At 34.0% G+C, this 22,619-nt stretch overlaps 4 protein-coding genes across 11 annotated transcripts; 1 reads left to right on the top strand and 3 right to left on the bottom strand.

The window, feature by feature from the left end:
- Positions 1–778: 778 nt before the first annotated feature.
- Positions 779–6,142, bottom strand: LOC129290604 (subtilisin inhibitor CLSI-I-like). 8 transcript variants are annotated; one of them, XR_008588457.1, is made up of 7 exons: positions 6,017–6,028; positions 5,805–5,929; positions 4,870–4,978; positions 4,499–4,755; positions 2,219–2,466; positions 1,710–1,838; positions 779–1,633 (listed from the first exon to the last, which is right to left on the bottom strand). XR_008588457.1 is itself a non-coding variant. In XM_054927425.1 (7 exons), the coding sequence occupies exons 5-7, from the start codon at positions 2,283–2,285 to the stop codon at positions 1,080–1,082; spliced, it is 750 nt and encodes a 249-aa protein (XP_054783400.1). In that variant the 5' UTR covers positions 2,286–2,466; positions 4,211–4,789; positions 4,870–4,978; positions 5,805–5,929; positions 6,017–6,028; the 3' UTR covers positions 779–1,079. The 8 variants fall into 8 exon arrangements, 5 of the variants coding, with proteins under 5 accessions (XP_054783400.1, XP_054783401.1, XP_054783403.1 ...); XR_008588459.1 differs by having other exon boundaries at positions 1,816–1,838; XM_054927425.1 differs by having other exon boundaries at positions 4,211–4,789.
- Positions 6,143–7,790: 1,648 nt separating this feature from the next.
- LOC129291345 (light-harvesting complex-like protein OHP1, chloroplastic) lies at positions 7,791–8,750 on the top strand. The gene is made up of 3 exons (XM_054928638.1): positions 7,791–8,049; positions 8,162–8,284; positions 8,439–8,750. The coding sequence occupies exons 1-3, from the start codon at positions 7,900–7,902 to the stop codon at positions 8,505–8,507; spliced, it is 342 nt and encodes a 113-aa protein (XP_054784613.1). The 5' UTR covers positions 7,791–7,899; the 3' UTR covers positions 8,508–8,750.
- Positions 8,751–8,992: 242 nt separating this feature from the next.
- Positions 8,993–13,325, bottom strand: LOC129291343 (uncharacterized). Its single transcript, XM_054928637.1, has 12 exons — positions 12,961–13,325; positions 12,722–12,854; positions 12,554–12,627; positions 12,406–12,452; positions 12,172–12,322; positions 12,036–12,080; positions 11,763–11,967; positions 11,610–11,671; positions 11,235–11,335; positions 10,745–10,799; positions 10,597–10,644; positions 8,993–9,472 (listed from the first exon to the last, which is right to left on the bottom strand). Exons 1-12 carry the CDS (start codon positions 13,169–13,171, stop codon positions 9,294–9,296), a joined length of 1,311 nt encoding a protein of 436 aa, XP_054784612.1. The 5' UTR covers positions 13,172–13,325; the 3' UTR covers positions 8,993–9,293.
- Positions 13,326–17,107: 3,782 nt separating this feature from the next.
- LOC129289793 (uncharacterized) lies at positions 17,108–18,725 on the bottom strand. The gene has a single exon (XM_054926560.1). The coding sequence runs from the start codon at positions 18,580–18,582 to the stop codon at positions 17,224–17,226; it is 1,359 nt and encodes a 452-aa protein (XP_054782535.1). The 5' UTR covers positions 18,583–18,725; the 3' UTR covers positions 17,108–17,223.
- Positions 18,726–22,619: the final 3,894 nt, after the last annotated feature.

The raw sequence follows: 22,619 nt of genomic DNA, 5'->3' as shown, positions 1-22,619 counted from the left end.
GACTACTCAATAAAACAAGTCCATAAAATCCCATAACTATGGTATTCTTCCGCTAACAGAATACCAATTTGCCAAGAAAAATTTATTGCATGTTTGGATACGTCATATAATCAATTTTAAAATTAAAATTAAAATTTTATAAAAATATATCCAAACAGTAAAACAAAAATTTTCCCATGTTTGCATTAGCGTTTTTAACTTAAATAATAAAACTGTATAATAGTTTTTTATTGATTAAAATGAATAGGAGTTGTAAAAACTGAAGAAAAAAATTTCAATATAAATTACTAAGTTGAGATAAGTAATTTGATATTAACAAGAATAATTCCATCTGGATAGAAACACTAGCTTAGAACAAAATTAAACATTCACATTTAGAGTCCATATGTTTAAAATTAAAAAATCTTTTTAAATAGTTTAGAGATTTTATAAAATATTTATTTCTTGAAAATTTTATGAAAAGAAAACTTATGTTTGATTACAATAATAAAAAATAATTATGAGTTGATTATTTTTAAGTTTTATGATATCTTCATGAATTTATATCTTATAAAAATAATTTATTATTTAATTATTTTGAAATTTTATGATATCTTCATGTATACTGTATTTTTAAAACATTTTCTCTTATATATTGTATTAGATTATTTTCAGAAACTTATCAAAGTCAACAACGGAGTAGAATCATTGAGTAACGCTTGCCAAATTAGCATAAGAATTTCCGGCAACACTTGATAACAAATTGTTTAGGCTTAACACCTCCGGATTTTTGTTTTTTTTTTTTTTGGAGCAAAACACCTCCGAAATCTTGTTTTATATAAATAAGGTTAAAATATAATTGTGGGTTCTACGTGCATGAGACTAAACACCCAAATGCCAGCCAATCCCTTATCTTATTCAACCCATTTAAATATAGGAGTGCGATTCCCTACTGCCAATTCACACACATTGTTTATTCTGTTTTCAAACCGTGCAACCTCAAGCTTTGGCAGCCGCTAAACTACGCTTCGTGCCAGCAATCTCTTGGTTAAGATCTTCTGCTTTTGTGCACAATGTCTTCAACCCTGAAGCGTCTACAGCTAACTGAGTCTCCCAAACCTCACTCTCCTGCAAGCGCATCTCATCAATGAACCTAGCATCAAAGCCAAAAGTTTCAAGCTCTCCAAGCACAACTTCAATCTCGCTGGTCTTCCGCTCGTCCAAGGTGCAGGGAGATGTAATTGAAGCAGATTGGACAAAGAGCAAAACATCCAACGGATAAAGGTCTTCCTTCTATCAGACCTAATGATCATTAGGTTGGGATATTTGTTGAAGGCTATCTCCATTAATTTGTTGGCTTTATCGTCTAGTTCACACAACATAGCTACACTTTTTGCCACGATTGTGGAGTCATCACCTGCAGAAGCTCTTGTACCAGCTGGCGAAAGTAAGATGAGCCGCAGGATCTCCCCGACATTGGCGTTTGTGAGAGTCTCCAGAGGTTGAGGCACGGGCAGGAAGTGATTGAATTCGTGAAAAGAGAAACTACCATTAACAAGAGTCTCGCTATTCCCTGTTTCAGTTTGCCTGGGGAGTTGAGATATCTCATGGCTGACTTCCCCTTGAAGATCTCCCTCAATTTGAGGTCCGGCATCTGCACAAACATTTGAAAAGTAGATTTTTAGCAGAGGCAAAATTCAGCGTGGAACTTAAAATAAGAGCATGAATACCTCCAGTAGTGTAAGAGGAGTAGAGATGAAAGTAAGGTTGAGCAAAATCTAAGGGATCTTGTTCCAGTTCACTGGCCCCTGAGGTTGTCCCTCTTTCAGTCCTCACCTCATGAATTTGAGCTCCCAAGTCTGAAGTGAGTGAAAAATGCCTTAGCACCAGAATTAAATCATGGCAACAAGAGTAGAGATGTCTCTTCTCCACTTAAGAGAAAGTACTGCCTAGATACGTTCAATTACAAACACACACACACACACACACACACACACAGAGTCACATGCAAAGAACTTGGTAACCACCATAATTTACTAAATAAGGGGTTTTAAATGCCAAAAAATTGAATGGAAGCGATCAAAATTCCTTGCGTTTAAAATTTTATATTATTTCAAGTACCACAATCCACATGTTGACTTTTTGAGTTGCCCAGTTAATTCATGCTCTGCATGTTAAGCCTTCCAATGTGATTGTAACGGTTATAATTTGCGGGTCCATGTAGGCTTACTCAACTTACCTAAGCGCTTCCCTCTTCTCCTCACCAAAGCCTCACCAGTCACTAGGGCTTGGATCCATAGCCTCATCTGAACCTCGAAGTTCAAACTCCCCGTTCTCAAGAAAAGTTAACTGCTCCAAATCTTGAATTACAACTCTCATTCCAGAGTCAATGGTCTCCTCATTTTTGTCTGGACATGCATTGCCATTGTAGCTAGAAGGCTTGAAGTTCATCTCCTTAAGAGAACCTAATCTATCAACGATAATGCTCTGCACTCAACATAGGTGAAGAAAGGTGATAAAACTGACTTTTAGGCTTTTGAAGCCAATGAGAGCAAACCTAATGCCATATGAAAGCCTAAAAAAGGAACTTACTACACTTTTGAGAAGCAGTATTTGATAGGTAATGCCATTTACCATAGAAAAGAATATCAAATTCACATCTATTCATAAAATTCTAAGAAAAAATGCATCCCCATATTCCACACATACAGATATGGGATAAAATAAATAAAATGATGATAAATCATCTAGAAAAAAAAACCTACTGACTGTCCATGCATTTCAATACTCATCACGTGTCCTAACAACTAATAAAAGAATTTATGACAAATTTGATATCTATTTAGTGGCATCTATTAGGAAAAGAGGGGTGAGTAGATGGAGGCCAGAGGTAATACTTAATTGGATAAAAAGCGGTGGAACATGATTATATGGAAAGAAACCTTAGATCTCCAACCTAGCTTATTATAATATAATATCCTATAGTGGTTAGTTGGAAAGAAAATGTAGATATATTATATTAAAAGAAACCTTAGATCTCCAACCTTCTTAAAACTTTGGTCAAAAATTGAATATAGATTGAAAGAGTTAAAAGAAGGCAATATAAGATAGTGACATTGCGTTGACATCAATATCATTGCCCAATTTGAATCCTTAACTGAACTCAAGCGAGAAACAGTTGATTCTCTGGACCATTTTAATTGGTTGGTGCGATACAGAATGATATTAGACCTGCAAAGAATTTTTAAACCAAAACCGCAGTACCAGAAATGAAAAATGAAAGCAAGTCGTGATTGATCCACCAGTTCATAAAGCTTCATCCTGAAAGAATAATAACTTTTCAGGACCATTAGACGAATTTTGTTACTATATCAAACCTAAATAATACTAATCTAATGCTGAATAGATTTGTCTTTTCTGCACGCTCTTCCTGCAAGTGGTTCTTTGGTGAATAACTAAAAAAAGAAGGCTGCTTATAAAAAAAGTCTTCGGTAAATGTGAAGAAGTTCACAAAGCTTAATATGAGAGAACTGCAGTAGACATTGTTGAGTATTTCAAAATCATCCAAGTAATAGCATTTTCATAATAGTGAATCTTCATTAAGCATCTAAGCTAAACAATATATACATGTGTGTGTATTCCTACAGCATTTGACGGGACAAAACATTGAAAAAAAAAAAAACAATGCAGCAATAAGAAGCAAAAACTAAGACAAGGAAAGAAAGTGGGGAAGTACAATTTTTAATTAATTTGAAAATCCTAGTTCAAATGAATCTTAATGACTATACGAGTGAGAATAAATGTCTTCAAACCCACAAAGTTAGTCCAGTTAATAAAGATTTGACTCATAACCTACAAAGTCATAGAATCAAATCTCACTGTTGATGTGAAAACTTTATTGATGAGCAACCTATAAGTTTATATATAAGTACTTTTTAAACTTGAAGGTATGCATTGACCCTGATAAACCTTTAGGACCTAACTTACATGAGCTCTTTTTTTTTTTATTCAGGGGAAAAAGAATAAATGCCTCCAAATTATTCCTAAACAGCCACGTTATCAATTCTACCACAAAGAAGAAAAATGAAAGAAATTGGGTGAAGAATTCAAATCTTCCCAGTTCCCAGGAGAAGAAAAGAAAAAGAAAAGCAATGACTATCCATGATTAGACTTCTGCTTTGTCAAAATAAGGATTGCATGAACATGGCATGAACAACAGATAAAACATTACAACTTCAGATTAGTCTTGACGCCGTAAATACTACGTCAGCTTTTCTCTGCAGCCTCGCTTCATTTTCAGGCGAATAGAATCCAGTTTCAGCAGTTGCCTCACGAACAACTCAGACAGGGTAAGAAATTCCTAAAACATCAGTTCCCCATCTCACAGCTACCTCAATATATGGCAGCCATCAGCAAGTTTGAAATGAGACCAATGATCATTCTCTATTTGACATGTTTTTACTTATTCTAACCCACGATGCTTCTTCAGCAAGCAGTCATATAGGAAGCAAGGGCTCACCCTCTCAGAGAGCTGATCCACCTCTGCTCTAACTCCAGCAACAGCTTCAAAAGCTCCTGACATATCCAACATTTTCCTGGTTTCCTCAAGTTTCCTACCTTTGCTAGCAGGGTCCTCAAAAAGAAATAACTCTGAATTGTCCTTAGCACCTTTCAAGCGCAAATGCTCTCTATCCTGCTTTTCTTTTCCTCGGAAGATGAGTATTTTCCCTTTAGGCTCTAAACCCATATTGTGCGCAAGCAGTCTCTTAACATCCCCTGTTATTGAAGATCCAATCAAGGCTAATATGCACTGAGAAAGACAATATGACATAATGAAGTCAAATTCAGAAGCAACCCAAGGGGAATCGTAGATAGAGGGAAAAAACTTACCGAAAGTAGATTCAGCAGGGAGAGAGACCTCATACGGTGAAGAATTATGATAGATAGAGATCTCAATAATGCACCCACTGGTACTCATATCCTACTGCCTCTCGTCGTTCTGCAGCGTCGGCGAGGCGACGATTAGAATCAATTGAAGCTGTAAAACATAGAACTTGGGGTTCCTCAAAGCTTCAACAGCGATCAAGCAAGGTAGTGGATTAAGTATTCGTGATTGTCATATCGGACTGCAATTTCGTTATATACACACACACACACACACACACACACACAGACAGTTAGACATGCAGATAAAGAAGAACAAAAGCTGGTTTATCTAAAAGAGGAGACGTTTAATATATTATAGATTTTATATATTATTTTTTATTTTTATTCCCTCATTTACATTTTATATTTTGGGAGCGGGCAAGCAAACAGCACAAAAGCAACCGAAGGCCTAGAGGGCAAGTGGAGTTGAGAAAGAACACTGAAGTTGCCAACCAAGGGTGTAGTTGCTTCGTGGTTTATTTTTTGACCCTATAAGATTTTTTGCCATGACTTGCGAGAGATTTAAATCTTCAAAAAGTAATTAAAGGGATAAACAGTTTTATTCAATCGATATAGGCGTATATATGTATTACAATGGCGTTTATATGTATAATCAAGTTTGTTTATGCCATGACATAGGCGTATGTATGTTTTTTTTTTTTTTTTTTTTGGGTTACAGCGAAGGGATGGATTTGATTGTAAAAGAGTAGAACACTGCTTCTGGAACGGTGATGATGAGGAAGAAGCAATTTGATTTCTGAACAGATAAAACTATAACATTTTGTGAGATTATACAGTTAGCCGATGGTGGGTGGCCTGGAAACTTGGAGAGAGTGATCAACAAACAAACGAACTCGTTGGGCGTTGAAATCCATAGTGACAAAAGAATCAGGACCAACCACTTGGATCGTCACGCCTTCCATCTCTTCCTTTATCTTCTTCTCTGCTACTTCTGCCGTTACTCCTACCAGCTCCGGCCAGCTGGTTTTGGTTGCCCTGTTTCTCCCCACTGGATCGTAACTCGCTGCAATTTCTTCATGCATGCATGCAATTAATTACTTGGACTATAACAACAATTAATGAAGAAGCAAATAAATATAGAGTTAATTACTTGGCAAGGGCTGGTTAAGCAGCTTATTGACTCCTTCATTCTCCTCTGCCATTATTTCAGAACACTCCATCAGGTCTTGAAGCAGATGAGGATTATGGATCAATTGCTCATATATCTAAATATTATAAGCACCATGTAATCTGAGCCTGCTGTTGAATGCCATCTGGCATATATGCATAGGTTGATGGTGTTACCTAAGCGAAACGAAGGTCTCCATCAGTTGTATTTTCGAGGAATGAATAAACAATTATAAGAAATAAATCAGGGAAAACATTCATTTGTCCCTACTTTGCAAAAAATTTATTATGTCTCTACATTTTTTTTATATTTTAAATTTTTAAATTTTTATTTTTTAATATTTTAAATTATTCCATGAGCATGTTATAGAGACCTAAAATATTAAAAAAATACAAAAATTTAAAACAAAAAAATATAAAAACTTCTAACAAAATTTAAGTAAAATATAAAAATTTGAAGTTATATTTTTTTCAAATAAATAATATGCAGTGTTTGTGGTTGGTGTTACCAACACTATTAATCGTTGGAATGTACTCTTCAAGGATTTTTATAAATCACCTCTAAAAAGTATTCTTAATCTTTTATATAGGTTACTTTCTTTTAATTTTTATAATCTTTGATGTAAAATTTTAAAATTACCTTTTAACAAATTTTAAAAAGAAGTGTAATATTTTAATTTTTTAAATCCTTTTATTTATCAAATTACTTTTTTTAAAATAGAGATCAAATTTAAAAGTTATTTACTTTTAGAAAAAATTTATCATTTTAACTAATTTACTTTAATTTTGATGGGTTAGATAGAAATCACTTGTAAAAAGTGCAGACGGAGGAGTACTACAATAGAGCTTAGAACTTACTCCCTTCATTTTTATTTATAGAAAAAACTATCACTTTTTATTTATTTTTTATATAAGTAAAATTATCTATTTCAATAAGTATTTATTACACATTTTTTAAATCACCCCTCATAATTTATATTAACAAAAAATAATTAATGCATGTTTATATTGATTAATATAAGGTATTTTAGTTTAATTTTTTTATTTTTAAATATAATTATTATGGTTAACTAATTTTCTTAAATTTTATAATATAATTTATATATATATATATATATATAGATATAAACAGAGGGAGGAGAAGTTACACACGGCCGGAGAGAGGAATGACGTTGACCATCATTATTTTATTTTTGTTGTAGCTAATTGCTCTTGAACATATATAATATACACACTCTTTTTCCTTGAATTCGCCAGCGCAGACATGTGACTTAATACTCGATGATTGAAGAGAAATAGGCTTTTGGATTATTAAAATCATGGCTTTGTGAATTTTTGATATAAGAGCAAGTCGGAGTACGTGTTATTAATAAGTTAACTTTAATTTAAGTTTAATAAAAAAAATCAAAACAAATTATTTTACTCAAACATTAAAGAAAAACTTTAATTTTCAAATTGCTTAATGTTTCCCAAAAAAAAAAAAAGAGTTCATAACATTCAAACTAAAATATCTTCTTATTATCAATTAATGTTGATCTTGGAAGTAGCTATGGTCCTTAAAGATGGGATTTTGAGAATCCCATAAGAAAATAAGTATCTTCTTTTCTTAGTCCTCAAGTATTTAACAACGCTTGTTTGGGCTTTATTTATTTATTTATTTATTTATTTATTGTTTGGTCAAAACAAGGCTTGTTTGGTTGGTGCCGAAGGGATACAGATTGATGCTGGAAAGATTAGGGCCACGTGGAGCTTTGAAATATCACTGGTACTCAACCCCATCATCCAATCTCATCCACGAAATACAAACACAGAAAGATTGTAGATAAGTCGGAAGGTGAAGCCATGGACTGTTTCTGAAACAAGGTCATGGCTGCTTCATCAACTGTATTATCATCATCTTTGCTTCTTCATGGCAGAAATTTTGGTAATCATTCTCAACACCAGAAACTTCTCTTCCTCCAAAATCACAAGAGACGACTTTCCTTCAGAGTCCAGGCCGCCAAACCCCCTGCTGGTGTATGCTGTTTTTTTCCTCAAGCTATTTTCAGCTCATGCTGGTGTCTTCATATTTTTCTGAATATTGTTTATTATTAATTAGAAAAACAAATGGGTACAAACTAATTGCCAGGTTGAATTCCCAAAAGTAGAGCCACAATTTAGAGCCCCTTTTCTGGGATTCACGAAGACGGCAGAGATATGGAACTCCAGAGCTTGCATGATTGGAATAATTGGAGTTTTCATCGTAGAACTGGTTAGTTTTTCTCACTCTCAGATTTTGTCATGTTATTCTCATGGAGTAATATGGTGAGTTGATACCTCAATCAATATTAAATTATCATTTGGACAAGCTTAATTCTCATATTAGTCACTAATCAATACTTTAAATGCGGTATATGATTTTTCAGATACTGAACAAGGGAATACTTCAAGTGATTGGAGTTGATGTTGGGAAAGGTCTTGATCTTCCTCTCTGAGCCTCTCTGAGCATGCACACATAACTTTCGCCATACTCTTACTATTTGCTTAAATTTCTTCTTGGTTCAATCTTGGAACTTTACTCAGCCAATTATGTAAATTGCATAATTTTTATTTTTATTTTTTATGGGGGTGGGGTTTACTAAATCTTTCTCGAGCTGTGGCTGATCTCCACTGTTAACTATTGTCAAAACTCCATGAATATCACCTTTAGTCATATAGTTAATTAGTTATATATGACCCCACAAAAAAAAAAAAAACAAACACGAATGGTGCAAAAAAGATGATACATATCAAATCAATTTTCTATCTTTCTATCTTTATTTTTATGTCTAAAGCCTAATACACGAACAAATTTCTCTTTTAAATATTGAAATATTTACTCAAATCTCAATATTTACTCAAATATTTTCTTTTCAAGTACTTCAAATAAAACGTAACACCACCTCAGGCTCCATGTGAAGCCAAAATATGAAAGAGCAAGTACAAATGCAAAGTTATAGTCTTATAGAAGCGATCTTACAAGGCAGCAGACGACGAGAGGACTTTCCATACAGTTCAAAGAATACTCGTGCCGCTATATCAAGTTACCTGACAATGCCATAACGCTAGATCCTGGTGAAAATATCCTAAGTCACTCATTTTAACTAGTTTTTATTGTTCACCATGTGTACCCAAAAAAACTCCTCTTTAACCTCGGAGGATGGATTGGCTTGTAACAATTAACAACAACAAACTTCACTTAGTGGGTTCGGTTACAAAATCCAACTAGGGGATGGATTTGCTTACAAAATCCGACTAATCCGAGCATCGATAATAGGGACCTTAGAAGATGAGTCAGAGATTTCTAAAGCCTCTGCCAAAGACAACCTCCGATTCTTCCATATTGCCTCTGCCCAGCTCTTCATCTTCTCTCCTTGAACCTTTCTGTTTTCTTGGACACTAAGCACTTCAGCATATCCGCCTACAACATTGAGTTTTAGTCAGTATATAAGTTACAAAGCACTTTACCTTTAATATTAGCAGTCATGGTGGTAGCCTTGAACGCCCTTGAGAGCGTCCGAGCACACGATTTAGTTTCAGGTAAAGTTTGAGGAAGCCCCCAAAATCCTAAATGCTTTCTTTAGAAGGTAAAAGAAGAAAGAGATGGGCATTTAGAAATGAGAAATGTGACTTGTGAGTTTATAATAAATCATAGTTGAAAATGTGCAGTGCAGGTGCGCCGCACAAGATAATTAAGCAGCACTAATGGTCCAATACTTCAAAAGCATAATTGTATTCTCTACAATAAAATGTTTCCTACAATTGGAACTCAAAAAACTCAGAATGACAAATCAAGTTGCACCTATGCACTGCATATTTTCTTCTCTCAGTGTCTGTATCATGCCAAATATCATCAATATAAAATAGATAGAGTTAAAAACAGCGCACTCTTCACAAATTGTGAAGAATGTGATTCAAGTTGAACTTTATGCAAATGTACAAGCATTTTAGTTATTGGTCATATCAGCATGAATGGTAAGCAAGTATGTCATCAGTATTCAATATATTCAATGTACATTGTAAAATTTTTAGGAAGCCAAACAATATGGTTATATATGTAAACGATAAACAACATATTAGACTCTTTATGAAGTATAGAACCCACAATATGGTTATATATATATATATAAAAAGCATCCATGCCTCTTAACATGATATTTAACACGAAAAGGAAAAAAAATTATGAAATCACAAAAGTATCATGCATCATACAACTTAAAATCCCGAGCTCAAAAACAAATACACAAAGATATAAACTTGTGCGTGTGTGTTGTGACAGTATTTGAAAAGGTGCTAGAAGCATGAGTACTTTTTGTAACATTCGTTCTAACAAAGCTAACATTAAACACAATCGTTTATTTGATTAGAACTTAAAGACCCTGTGATTTTGGACTGAGCTCAAATGAGTTGCACTATGTACAGCCGGTAAACATTGTCCTACAACACATTTTATATATTGTATTGATATTGATGATATATTGATGCTTCTTCTCTCTCGCAGAAGTATTCTAGAATACATTACATGGGTCAAAGGGTCCACCATACCTCTTGCAAGGGACACTATATCACCTCGGTCCACGAAATGCACATCACCTACCCAGAGAAAGCTCATTTTCAAAATATAAACAACATAAATGCATGTGTCGGGTGTAATAACGTGTGTGGGGAAACCAAATTAACCCATCAACATTACCTTCAGTCTCCAATGGTGGAGCCTTCAACAATTCTATCGCCCTTCTGTAGAGACCCTGTCAAAGGTTTATCAAGTTTAATTACAGAGTGATTTATGAACAAAACTGTTGATGACCTAACCAAAAGAGAAGATTTTTGCTAAACAACTTGGATAACTATACTTTTCAGACTCTAATAGTCAGGGGTGTTTGATTGCCTCAGTAGAGGCTTGTTTGCAACTAAACTAGATCGAAGTTCGCTTGACTTCTCAACCACAAGACAAGCTCTATGTAAGTTATCACACTGGGTGTAAAAGAAGACGGACTCATAATAGAAACTAAAACATATGAAAGCAACTCTGCATAAAAACTAAGGCGGATTGAAGCACCTCCGCCTAAGCAAGAGGGTTGTGTATGTTTAGAAAGAATGTGGCTCAACAAAGAAAGTAAGAGTTTCCAATTTCTTAAATTTCAAAAACTGGGGAAAACAATTGGCATTTGGAGAGTTCTTACCTCTTGAATCAAAAGAGAACTTGAACGCTCAAACAAAGCTTTCCGCCTAAACATGAGAGCTATGCAATTTAAGACAACACCAATCTTGGGATGATGAGAGCCTACCATCACAAAAGATTAATAATAAACTTTATCATTATCGGTCTTTCAAATAATTGCTACATAAAATTTGTAAACTGAGTGTAGATGGTCTTTAGCCCTATCAGGAGATATTGGATACCAAAAAGGGCATTCAAGGAAGTGATCAAACAGAATTTCTTAATTCCCTTAGTAGGATATAATGGCATAGTGATTCATGTAACCAATCTCACTTAACAAGATAGGGCTTGTTGGTGTTGTAAGTGTAGATAACAATTTAAAGAACAGATAACTAACCATAAGATTTCTCTGCCTTGGTCAATGCCCTCGTCAATAACTTCTCTGCGTCACCGAAGTTACTGAAATTAAAACAAATATTAGTAATACCCCAAGTTACAGAACTAGGAAAAATGTGGAAGAAGAAAACCAAACAAGTATAATTGAACTTACCCCACATGTGCTTCAAGCTGCCCCAAAGCACACATGGCTCCCAACGTTAAACTCTCTGAGTTCATGTTACCACCTGCCAAGACATGAGGGTTCCCAAAATCTTTATTCTCAGAGCTTCCATCTATGACTTTTTGGTAAACCTCCTTCGCCAAAGAAAAGTTCTGTTTGGCATGTACAAATTCCCCATATGATAGAGCGACACTGCCTATATATTATAATATCAATTTGGGATGGATAAATCTCTGCCATAGTGTCTGATCAAACGAAAATTACCATTGCATAGTCTGTCATCAAGAAGTCCTTGAAAGAACGCTTCAGCTGCACCAGACCCACAACCAGCACTATTTAGATATGAAAGGATGAACAGGATATACAATCAAACACATAACTAGCAAGAATTTAGAAGAACCTGACTCAAGATTGCCATTGACAAGTTCAACAAACCCTTTAACTGCTTTAGCACGAATATTTAGATTCTCAAAATCTTTGCCATTACATCTTGCTTCGTGTTCCCCCATTAGCTCTAAACATTTATCTGCGAGCACTGATGATTTATCATCCTATACGGGAGAATTTTCTTCAAATAAATATGAATATTACTAGGAAAAATAAGTAGATATTTCGCAATGTATTAGCAACTAACCTGGCCCAACTCTAGATGAAGACCAACTAGAGCTTCGAAGGCAGCAACTACAACAAGAAGCCCAAGAGTAGCATTAAATTGTGGGCATAAATATATCAAATTGGAAAAGAAGATAAATTATATGGGATAATGATGAATATGAATTTACCTCTCACTCCCAGGAAAGAACTAGTCAATTGCTGGACACTAAGGAGTTTCTCGATTGCGTCATCAAAATCTCCTCTAAGAAGAATTAAATAAGACAAACTTTCAGGAATTATAAAACAGAAATTATGCTCCAACATGGGAAATATCAGGAAGGAAAAAAAATAGTAACCTTTCAGACAACAAGGTAGACATAGCGAGAAAAACCATTCCTCTAGAGTTTTCATCAGAAGGACCTTTCCTTTCACATGAAAGAGTCGAAAGGCATTGTTCCAACACTAGCAGGCCTTGTGCATACGATTCAGCTACATAGACACCAACCACACCCAGGACAGGATAAAAATGTAAACTTTCAAAATTCAGGCTGGGTAATTGGGAAACGAAGTTGGTGGAGGCTAGAAAACCGTATACCTGTTTTCTGAGACCTCGCATGGGACAAAGCATAATTGATCATCTGAACAGTCACTGGGTTCGCCAAATAACCATCGGAGCCATTGTGGAATAGCCTAAATGGTGGAGTGGTTGCGACAAGATAGGGCCCGCTATATGAATTGGAGGCTAAATTGGAAGTTCGAGCAATAGCAGTAGAAGCTCTTGACAACTGAGCAGCGAGGCGAATCATCCTTGCTTCAGTGTTGTTGCTTGTCAAGAACTCAACAAAACCCTACAAAATGGACAGAGGTAATTCAAAATGCCCAGTACAATTTAGATTCGAGCGTATGAATATAAAACGCTGTTCATTCAGGATCGGATGCGTGTCGAGCTCAAGAAGGAGTGATGACTGATAAGCGAGCGGTAATGATTAATGAATCTGTTATGACTTATGAGTCTCAGAGTTAGCTGAGCCCAATGGGCTGCTGATAACATCAGCCTAACCCACAAAAGTAATGGACTGAGTAAAGGTGGGCTGGATTATATTAAATTAAGAAAATTAGTCATTTTTCATGAAGGAAGGATTAGCGACCATTTATTTTTTAAAAAAATAAGAGATTTTTAAATAGTTTAAAAATTTGATAAAAATAATATATTTTATAAAAATTTTCAAAAAAAATAAAAAATTATTTTGAATTTAGTCATAATCATGGATCCTTATACATTACACCTTTTCCAAACATAGTAAAACCATTTCTGTTCTTATTTTTTATTTTTAAAAGCTGTTTTGTAATATAATTTTTAAAATTATTTTTAAAACAGAATAAAATGAAAATTTGTTTAGTTATGTCAATTAAAAAATAATTTTAGAATTTAAAAATGGACTGATAGTAATAGTTATAGAGAGTTAATAGTGATAATTAATAATAAAAATTGATCAAGATAATTATAATTTTAAATAATCAAATATACTGTATTTTAAAAACAAGAAAAATAAAACGATTAAGTTGTTTCTATTTTTCTGGTTTCAAAAATAAAAAGTGAAAACAGTTTTAATCATTAATTCAATGGAGTCAGGTAACGTGGTTTGCTTGCCCTTTGGGTTTAATCATTAATTCAATGGACACTATAAATTTGAGCCTGTGGTTAGGAGATTTTATTTCGTCTGATAGAATTGAAATGGATTATGTGAAAGCTGATGTAGCTACAATGTGCTGGTTTATTTGGAAATCAAGATGTAAGCAAGTATTTGAACACATAGATCCTGAGCCAGTCCTGGTTATTGATATGGTAAATTGCTCTATGACTGAATACTGGACAGCCAATTGTCTAGACACAGAATTTAATGCAATAAACTTTCCTACTCCTGCTTTCTAGTGGAAGAAGCCAGAGAATGGAGTTGTTGAGGTCAATTGTGATGGTGCTTTTTGTGGTAGAAATGGGAAAGCCGGTATTGGTGTAGTTTGCAAAAACTCGGCTGGTCAATTTATTAAAGTGCGGACAGAAAATGTACGAGCTGACGCACCATTCCATTCTGAATTAATTGCACTCCACAAATCTGTACGTTTGGTTGGGGAGTGGGGCCTTGCCACCACATTGAAATGGATTGTAGCGATTTGTTTAAGGTAGTAACTATGCAAGATTTCTCGTACTGTCCTTGACAATACCAAAATATTATTGCTGATGTGTGTGACTTGTTGATGGATCGAAGAATGGTTTCTTTTTCTCTCATTTCCCGCTCGGGTAATGTTGCCGTCGACTTCTTAGCTGATATAGCTTCAAGGGAGATGGAACCTATAGGTTTGGTTTTATTATGAGATTATATATAAGCTGCTATGCTCTCATCTCCTCTGGCGTCCATCATTCTTCGTGAAGCTGACGGTGAAAGCATATCATGTGAGGCCCGGCTTGTTACAGAGGCAAACAGGGAAGGAATTGGTTGAGAGCACGTGTTGCTGTGGGTTCTTTTACTAGTTGTTATTTGTTTATTTCGTTAGCCTTTTGATATTGCAGAACTTGTTTTTTTCTGCCTTTTATTGAATGCCGTTTCAATGGTAAAAAAAACAAAAACAGTTTTAAAAACAACGAGATAAAAAACATTTATTCAAACAAATTTTTAAATTTTTCTATTTTTTTAAATAAAAAACAGTTTTTAAAAATGGAAAATAAACAGGCCCTTACAATTCATTGGTATATGGCTTGGGTCTATATTTTGCTCCTTCAAGACCTTGTCTTCGATCATATTGTCAACGAATATATGTGCAGTTTATTTCAAAATTAATTCATGGGATAAAAGCTCACAGTGTTTTTGGGAGTCATTCATGCCATTCCTTAGGATTTTCGAACAGTATAATTTCAAAATTCCTCTAACACATTGGTTACATCTTATCTCTTTAATTTGATGTCTCATGATAATGTATTATGTTTATATATATATATATATATATATTTTACATTTTAACTCTAACCTAACATTTATTAAAGGAAAATGAGACACACATGCACATATAAAGTTGTGGGTTCAAATCTAAAACCTCTTTCAAGCAAAAACAAAAAAAAAAGTGTTTATCACTATTCACTAAAACAAATAATCATTTATCTTAAGTCACCCAGATGCACAATTGCCCATGACAAGGCAGAGATAAGTACTCGGGGTCTAATTGGTTTCAAAATAGAAACATACTTTCATCAAAATCATGGTTTTAGCCGTTTCGAGCACAAAGCTGGACATATAGAGTATTAAATTAAGCAAAATTCTAATGTGTTATGTGAAAACATGCTCAAAAAGAGTTATAAATTGGAGCTTCTATCCGCTCAGCATGTCTGTTGTCCAACTTATAATGGACTATCTATAATAATTCCTTTGTTTGAGTATGGAGTTTGAAAGGATCTGAAGAAATATTTTGAAGCCTTGATTTGTTTAACCTATATATATACGTACAGCTTGTGGCGAATTCTCACAACATAGACCAAATCACCAATTCATCCCTGGACAACCTTGACCTCGTCACAGTCACTATATATTATCATAAAAAATTCCTCTCTCACAATTAATCCGAAAGATCTTTCAGAAATAGAGAACTAGCTTGAAGTTTGGATATGGAAGAGGACAACGAAGTAGTCAATACTCCCCAAGATCAGAGTGAGTGTTTATCTGGTTACTTTAATTTAGATTATGCGAAACGTTTAAATGAGAGAAATAATTAAACAATATGTATTTCATGAATTTCGTTTGCTGTAACGCATATATATCGTTATAACTTATAACTGATAAAGCCTTCGTTGATGAGATGAGAACTCAGAAGAGGAGAAGATGCTGGAGGATTATTGAAAAGATGGCCAAATTTGAAGGACACGAGAAAGATATGCATACATATATATGAAGGAGGAGGCGCCAGAAGCTGAGGTTAAAGTGGTGGATTCCTTTGACGTACAAGATTTTGGGATTGTTACAAAGGAACCTTATACTCGTTGGTTATGCACACGTGTGCACTTATGGTTGTTCGTTGATTAATCAAAACAATTATTAGTTAATTTGTAACCTCTCTCTTCATTTGGCCAGTTCTAGCACAAGATCCTCATACCAAACCAATTTTCTCTTTTTCTCTTGCTGTATATTCTTACCGTGGAGAAATTTCCATCATAGTTAACATGGCAAATTACAAATATCACTTCCTCCATCCCAATTTATAAAATATTTTTGGAAGTGATTTAATATTTCAAAATATAAGATAAAATTAAAATTTTATTAATTATACTTATCTCAATATTGTTCTTTTCTTATATTTTCTCTCTCTGTTTAATGTTCCATAAATAAAATTATATTATTTAAATGGTATTTTTAGAATTTATATTTTTATATTTAAAAAATAAAGTTGTAAAATGTATTTTAATGAGTATAGTAGCATTATTTAACCAAACCAAAAAAAAAAACTAAATTTAAAACCAAGGCAAAACATCGACATTGTTTCAGGTGCCAACAAAAAATTTTATACTAAATCCTTAAAAAAACCTGATGTTTTTTTTATATCTTGAGGCGGCTGCTCTAAAAAAAATATTCTCTCTCCCAATCAATCCTCTAAAGTCCAAAGTAAGTAAACTCCACTTTTTTCACATTTTGAATAAACTTTTAGATCCGTTTCTCTGCCAAAAAAAACAAGTAAAAAAAAAATATGCAAGCCTTGTGCCTCTCATTTAAAATCTTGTGAACTAAAATACTAAAAAAAGAATCAATTTAGATTGAGGGAAAATGTAATTAAAAAAAAAAAAGAACCCTAATTTAATTTCTATATATTAAAGTCATCACTGACGACGTCGTTTCTGATACTTAAATATAAAGCTCAACCCCACCAACACCTCCACGATGGCCGCCTCCGCCTTATCCAAATCAGAGTAATGCAATGTCTGCAGCAGCAGCGTCGTCGGCTTCGAGTCGTGCCTCTGCTTCTCCATACTCCTCTCAGCCTGCCACCTCGTCGTATCACGCGCCACCGGCATCAGCCACTTCATTATCTCCTCCACCGCCTCTCGCCACCCTTCCGCAGGCGACCGTCCGTCCCCTCCCTTCTCCCACTCCTCCCCCTTCAACCACTGCCCCCTCATCTTCTTCCTCACCTTCTCCTTTAGTCTCTCCGGCAGCATCTCGTATAGAGCCTCACGATCGCTCTCTCCTATCGTCCCTGGTGAGTGTAGGCAACGCTCCGCAAACATAATGACGCTCGCGTACCTAAACGATAGCCCTGACCCGCCAACCGTCGACGGTGGCGCCATCATCCACACTCTGTTGTTTCTTGCGATTTCATCTTCCACGGGGGCGAATTGAATCGGTCCTGATTTGTTTGTCTTCGAGATTGGACCCGACTTGGATACACGATTTGTCAGACAGCAATTGTTTTGGTATAATTCTCGGTGTTCAAGGAGGCAATAACAGTCATCCAAATTCTGGTCATTCTTTGGAAGGCCTGAAATGTAGGGTTCGAAAACAGAACAAATTCGGGCGTAGATGATGAAGACTATCCGAACCATGAGTCTTACGGTCCTGTCGAATGTTTGGTTCCACAGTGACACCTCCTTGTAATGCCTCACTTGCTTTCTCTGAAAAGCTATTTGATCGCACAAATTTTCTACGCTCACTTGATTTTTATAACCGAAGTTTTTGCAGCCCAAGGCTTTCCAATGTTGCACCTTCTTCTCGGAAGCTTCCATATCGGCGAGACTCACCATTGCATCGTGAAGTTTCCCCGTGGCCGAGACCAACTTCTCCATCTTCTCAACGCTCTTTAGTACACTTCGGCTGCCGAATTGGAGCTTTCTAGTGTTGATCATGCCGGCTTTTAGATCGGCGTAGACAAAGTCAAACTGGTTGAGTCCGGCATCGGAGCATTTCCGGCCCAGCTGCGAGACGGACGCTGCGGCAATGTCGAGTTCCCCGAGGCGTTCGGCGCAGGCCAGGTTGAGGAGGAAGCATTCTTGCTCGGAGTTCAAGTAGACGACTCCTTTAGAGTTGATGGTGTGGTTGCAGAGCTTGAGAATTTCTGCATCGGTGAGGGAGTTGTAGAGGGAGACAAGGCGGCGCATGGTGTTAGCTGTGTCAAAAGCAAGGATCTCAAGGGTGGCCGCCGGTGGCTTGTGGTGGAAGAAATAGTAGCGCTCAACCATCATGATTACTTATGACTCAAATTAACACTAATTTATACAATCTACGTACTGACATGAATGAGATCTAATTCAAAGAGGTCAAGAATATTTTCTGAGGACAATTTATCAAACAAGATTTTAAAACGTTGTGATCGTGTTTGGTTTTGTCGGAGTGTAGCAGGGTTTGAGGTGGAAGAGAGGGTTTTAGGGTTTATATATGCGCAGTGTGGATGGGAACACTGAAGATCCCAGGGGAAAGAACGCGTTTGGACAGTGGAGATTCAAAGAGATATCAACTAAACGATTAAACAATTATGAAGTGATAGAAACAAATTAACAATGGAGAAAGTGGGCGTTTATAGGAATGCGATATTTCTGTGTCCTTAACCTTAACCTTTGACCGTGTGTGTTTTTCTTACTTTTGGTTTTTCTATCAAGGAAAGGAAGAGGAAAGAGGGCACCGTATTTTTCTTAAATTTGTTGGTCCCTTTTTTCTAATTTGGCGGAGCAATAATAACTAATAAGATATCATAAATATATGCTCCTGAATCCTATTTATAAGGTGAGAGGATTGTTTTTTGTTTTATTTACAAATCATATAATTAATTTTTATCATAATTTTTTTCTTTTACCCCCATTAAATGCTGACAAGTAAAATTATATTATTAAAGTATACATATTTAATAAGGATAAAGTGAAAAACTTATTTAATTTTTTAGAGAAAATTAATGAGTTTTAAAATTTTACTTAATTCTAGTGAAAAATATTAAAAATAATTTATAAATAGGATTAGAGAAGTATAGATCATATATACACACTATATATAAACTTACACTGCAGTTCCATGAATCCTATCATCTTTGAATAGAATAAAAATTTAATTAATTGGGACCCTAGCGGGTTACATATTTTGGAAGAACTACCTTCATTTATACTCGATAATATTCAAATCTAATCTAATTAATTAGATAGCCATATAGGAGAATTATGGCTTGATCATATTTCCAGCTGCTGTGTTCAATGTAAATAATTTTTTTCTTTCATGTGATTCTAATAATTCAACTCAATTTTCATGGCAAAAAATAATCCAAATTAATTTTAAAAATTAACACACGCTATGAGCTAGGCTATCTCGTATATAATCGACAACAATTAACAAAAAAAATAGCATGACAAAAATTAGTACAAATAATTTTTCGTTCTTTTTATTCGACAAAATGTCAATTATAGTCTCAAGAGAATGATCGACACGCTTTCTTGTGGAAATGGATTGGACGCACATGGATGTCATACCTAAGATCATTTTTTTTGGGGGGGGGTTGTTTCGGAATCTCTGAACGGGTTAATTTAATTTATAATTTATAATTTATAATTTACAATAAATCTGTAACGGTGACTTTTAATAAAACATGCCTGGGTTGATTTAGAGATTTTACATCTTTTTTTTTTTGGCACAAATATAGATTTTATAATTGAGCCATCAGTTTGCGAGGATATGGTTATTACAACGGTGACCTTACATGTGATTGCATCAAACTGAAAACTAAGCAGCCACATTAACTTTTGTTGCTTCTATTGTACCAAAAAAAAAAAAAAAAAAACTTTTGTTGCTTCTGCCTGGAGGCTTCTCTTGAATGTCCCTTGTCGAAGCAACACGTATGTAAGTTTTTAAGTGTTTTCACACAAATTCTGTTCGTGCAAGTGTGAATACGAGAAATTAAGAGCATGACTTTTGCTATGACCTTGACTTTAGTCCCACTACTGACAAGCACCAGAAATACAAGTATTTTATATATCACGCTGCTTTATCCACGCATGCATGTCTGTCTGCCCTTGGTACAACAGTTATATCTAGCATGCGATTAAATTTAAAAGTTTTTTTTAATATAACACGAAATTAAAATAATTAATATTTTTTATTTTTATTTCTTGTATATTTATTATTATTTAAATTTCTAGATAACAATTTATTATTGTCATTAATTGTAAGGAAGGATAAAATTGAAAAGTTAAATATTTTTTAATAATTTTAAAATATAATTATCATTTAATTAAATTTTTCTTATAAAATCACATATACTAATAAAAATAATTAAATATAATTTACAAATTTATTTTTTAAAACAAAAATATAAACTTTAAAGAATATCTTCCATTTAATGTTCCATTTGTAAAAAGAATATTAAAGATAGATGATATGTAGGAAAGGTAATATTGGAAGAACATCATCAGTTAAACCTTATTTAATTTTTTCAAAGTTTATTATATTTTGGAACACCAAATCTCCTTTAAAAGTATCTTATAATTTAGAGCGGATGGAGTATTAAAGATTGGAGGAAATACAAATGGGTATGACACAAATGGTAACGGTTTAGGCTCTTAAGTATCATTTTAGAGTTTGATTCTTGGAAGAATGTGTGGAAAGCATCGCTTGAAAGAGAACAACTCCTTAAATGGCGCAAACATCATTCATGATTCAATTTCTAGAGGTGTGTATCGAAAAAATTTCTTGAGAAATGATAACCCTTGAATGACACAAGCATCATCCAAGGTTTGATTCTTAAACGTATGTACAGAAAAACATCTATTAGGAGAAGACAACCTCTTAAATGGTGCTCAAATTTTTAAATGGTGCTCAAATTTCTAAAGGCATTAGTCTCATGGTTACTGATTATGAAAATACCTTAGGTAACCAAAATAAATAAATAAATTATTCCTAGAAAATTAAGAGATGGTCAATGGATCTTAAAAAGTTTAATTAATGCTTCACCTAGTGACTAATTTATATTCCCTCATGAGCTAAATATATGATGTTTTCTAGAAGTCTCACTTAATTTAAAATATAAAACATTAGTTAGGTTTTATATATTTTTTAATTATACCATTTCGTTATTATATTTCACTCAAGTAATTAATGAAATTATTTTGAACAGGTTAAATGTTTTATTTATTTAACTCCCATAGAAAAGATGTGAAAATTTTTAAAAAATTAAAATTTTAATCAACTTTTATTAGAAACGTAGATTAATTAATTAATAATAACTTATGTAACAGTCCAAAAAGAGTATAGCATTACTCGTTTTTTTCCAGAAAATGCCAACTTCCAGGAAGGGAGGGAGTAATTTATAGTAAAAAAGAGCAAATTGACCCTTAAATAGATCCAAAAGCATTCAGGACCCTTGAGTTTTGTCCTTTTCTATAATTATTTAGGTTATTATCTATAACTTCTGGGTTGTTTACTGTAATTTTTTTATTCTTTTATGTAATTTTTAAGGTCATTTTCTGTTATTTTCATATTAATTAACGGTCGAAGTTAAGTTTTGTTAATAGGGATCAGATTGCATTATTTTTAAAAGTTAAAAGAGAACATTACTCTTAAACTTATAATTTAGCGGTCAATTTATTCTTTCACCCTGATTTAGGACCTAATCTAATCATTATAAATTTAATATTTTATATTAATATTAATACACACACCAAGGGTAATTTGTAATTTTTTCTACATTACAATCATTAGAGATCAAAATATTCAAGCTCACAATTCACACATTAATTAATGGTAAAATCATTTTACCAAAAAGAGAAAATAATGGTAAAATCAAAATATTTAAAGAAAATTATCACATTTTATATGATATGAGATGACAAATTTTTTTGACTGACGTCGAATAATATCATTTTTTTAAAGTGATGTTATCTTCCATTGAAAGAAAAAACATGTGATGTTATCTAGTCAAATTTATTTACCATGTAACAATTAATAGCTATACACATTTATCTAGACCCCGTTTGGATTTTAGATCCAACTATTTGTTATATTTAATAAAAACACATTTCAGATATAGTCTAGATATACTTTTAAAGATTATCCAAATAGTGTAACATTCAAGAAAATTTAATCATGCTTTATTAACCTAATGAGTGTGATTAATGAATTAATGATGTGTGTGGCCAGAGGGATCTAATTGGTGTGATTAACCTAGAAGTAGGTCCGAATTGATGGCGGGTATAGGAAGAGGAAGAAAAAGTAAAGGAATGCCATTTGTGCCGCATGCCGTGGC

This window comes from Prosopis cineraria, unplaced genomic scaffold (genome assembly GCF_029017545.1).
Source record: "Prosopis cineraria cultivar Desert tree isolate PC_DT_omini unplaced genomic scaffold, ASM2901754v1 PC13, whole genome shotgun sequence".
Lineage (NCBI taxonomy): Eukaryota > Viridiplantae > Streptophyta > Magnoliopsida > Fabales > Fabaceae > Prosopis > Prosopis cineraria.
Note: the sequence above shows the minus strand (reverse complement) of the source record. Positions and strands in the feature narration are given on the sequence as shown.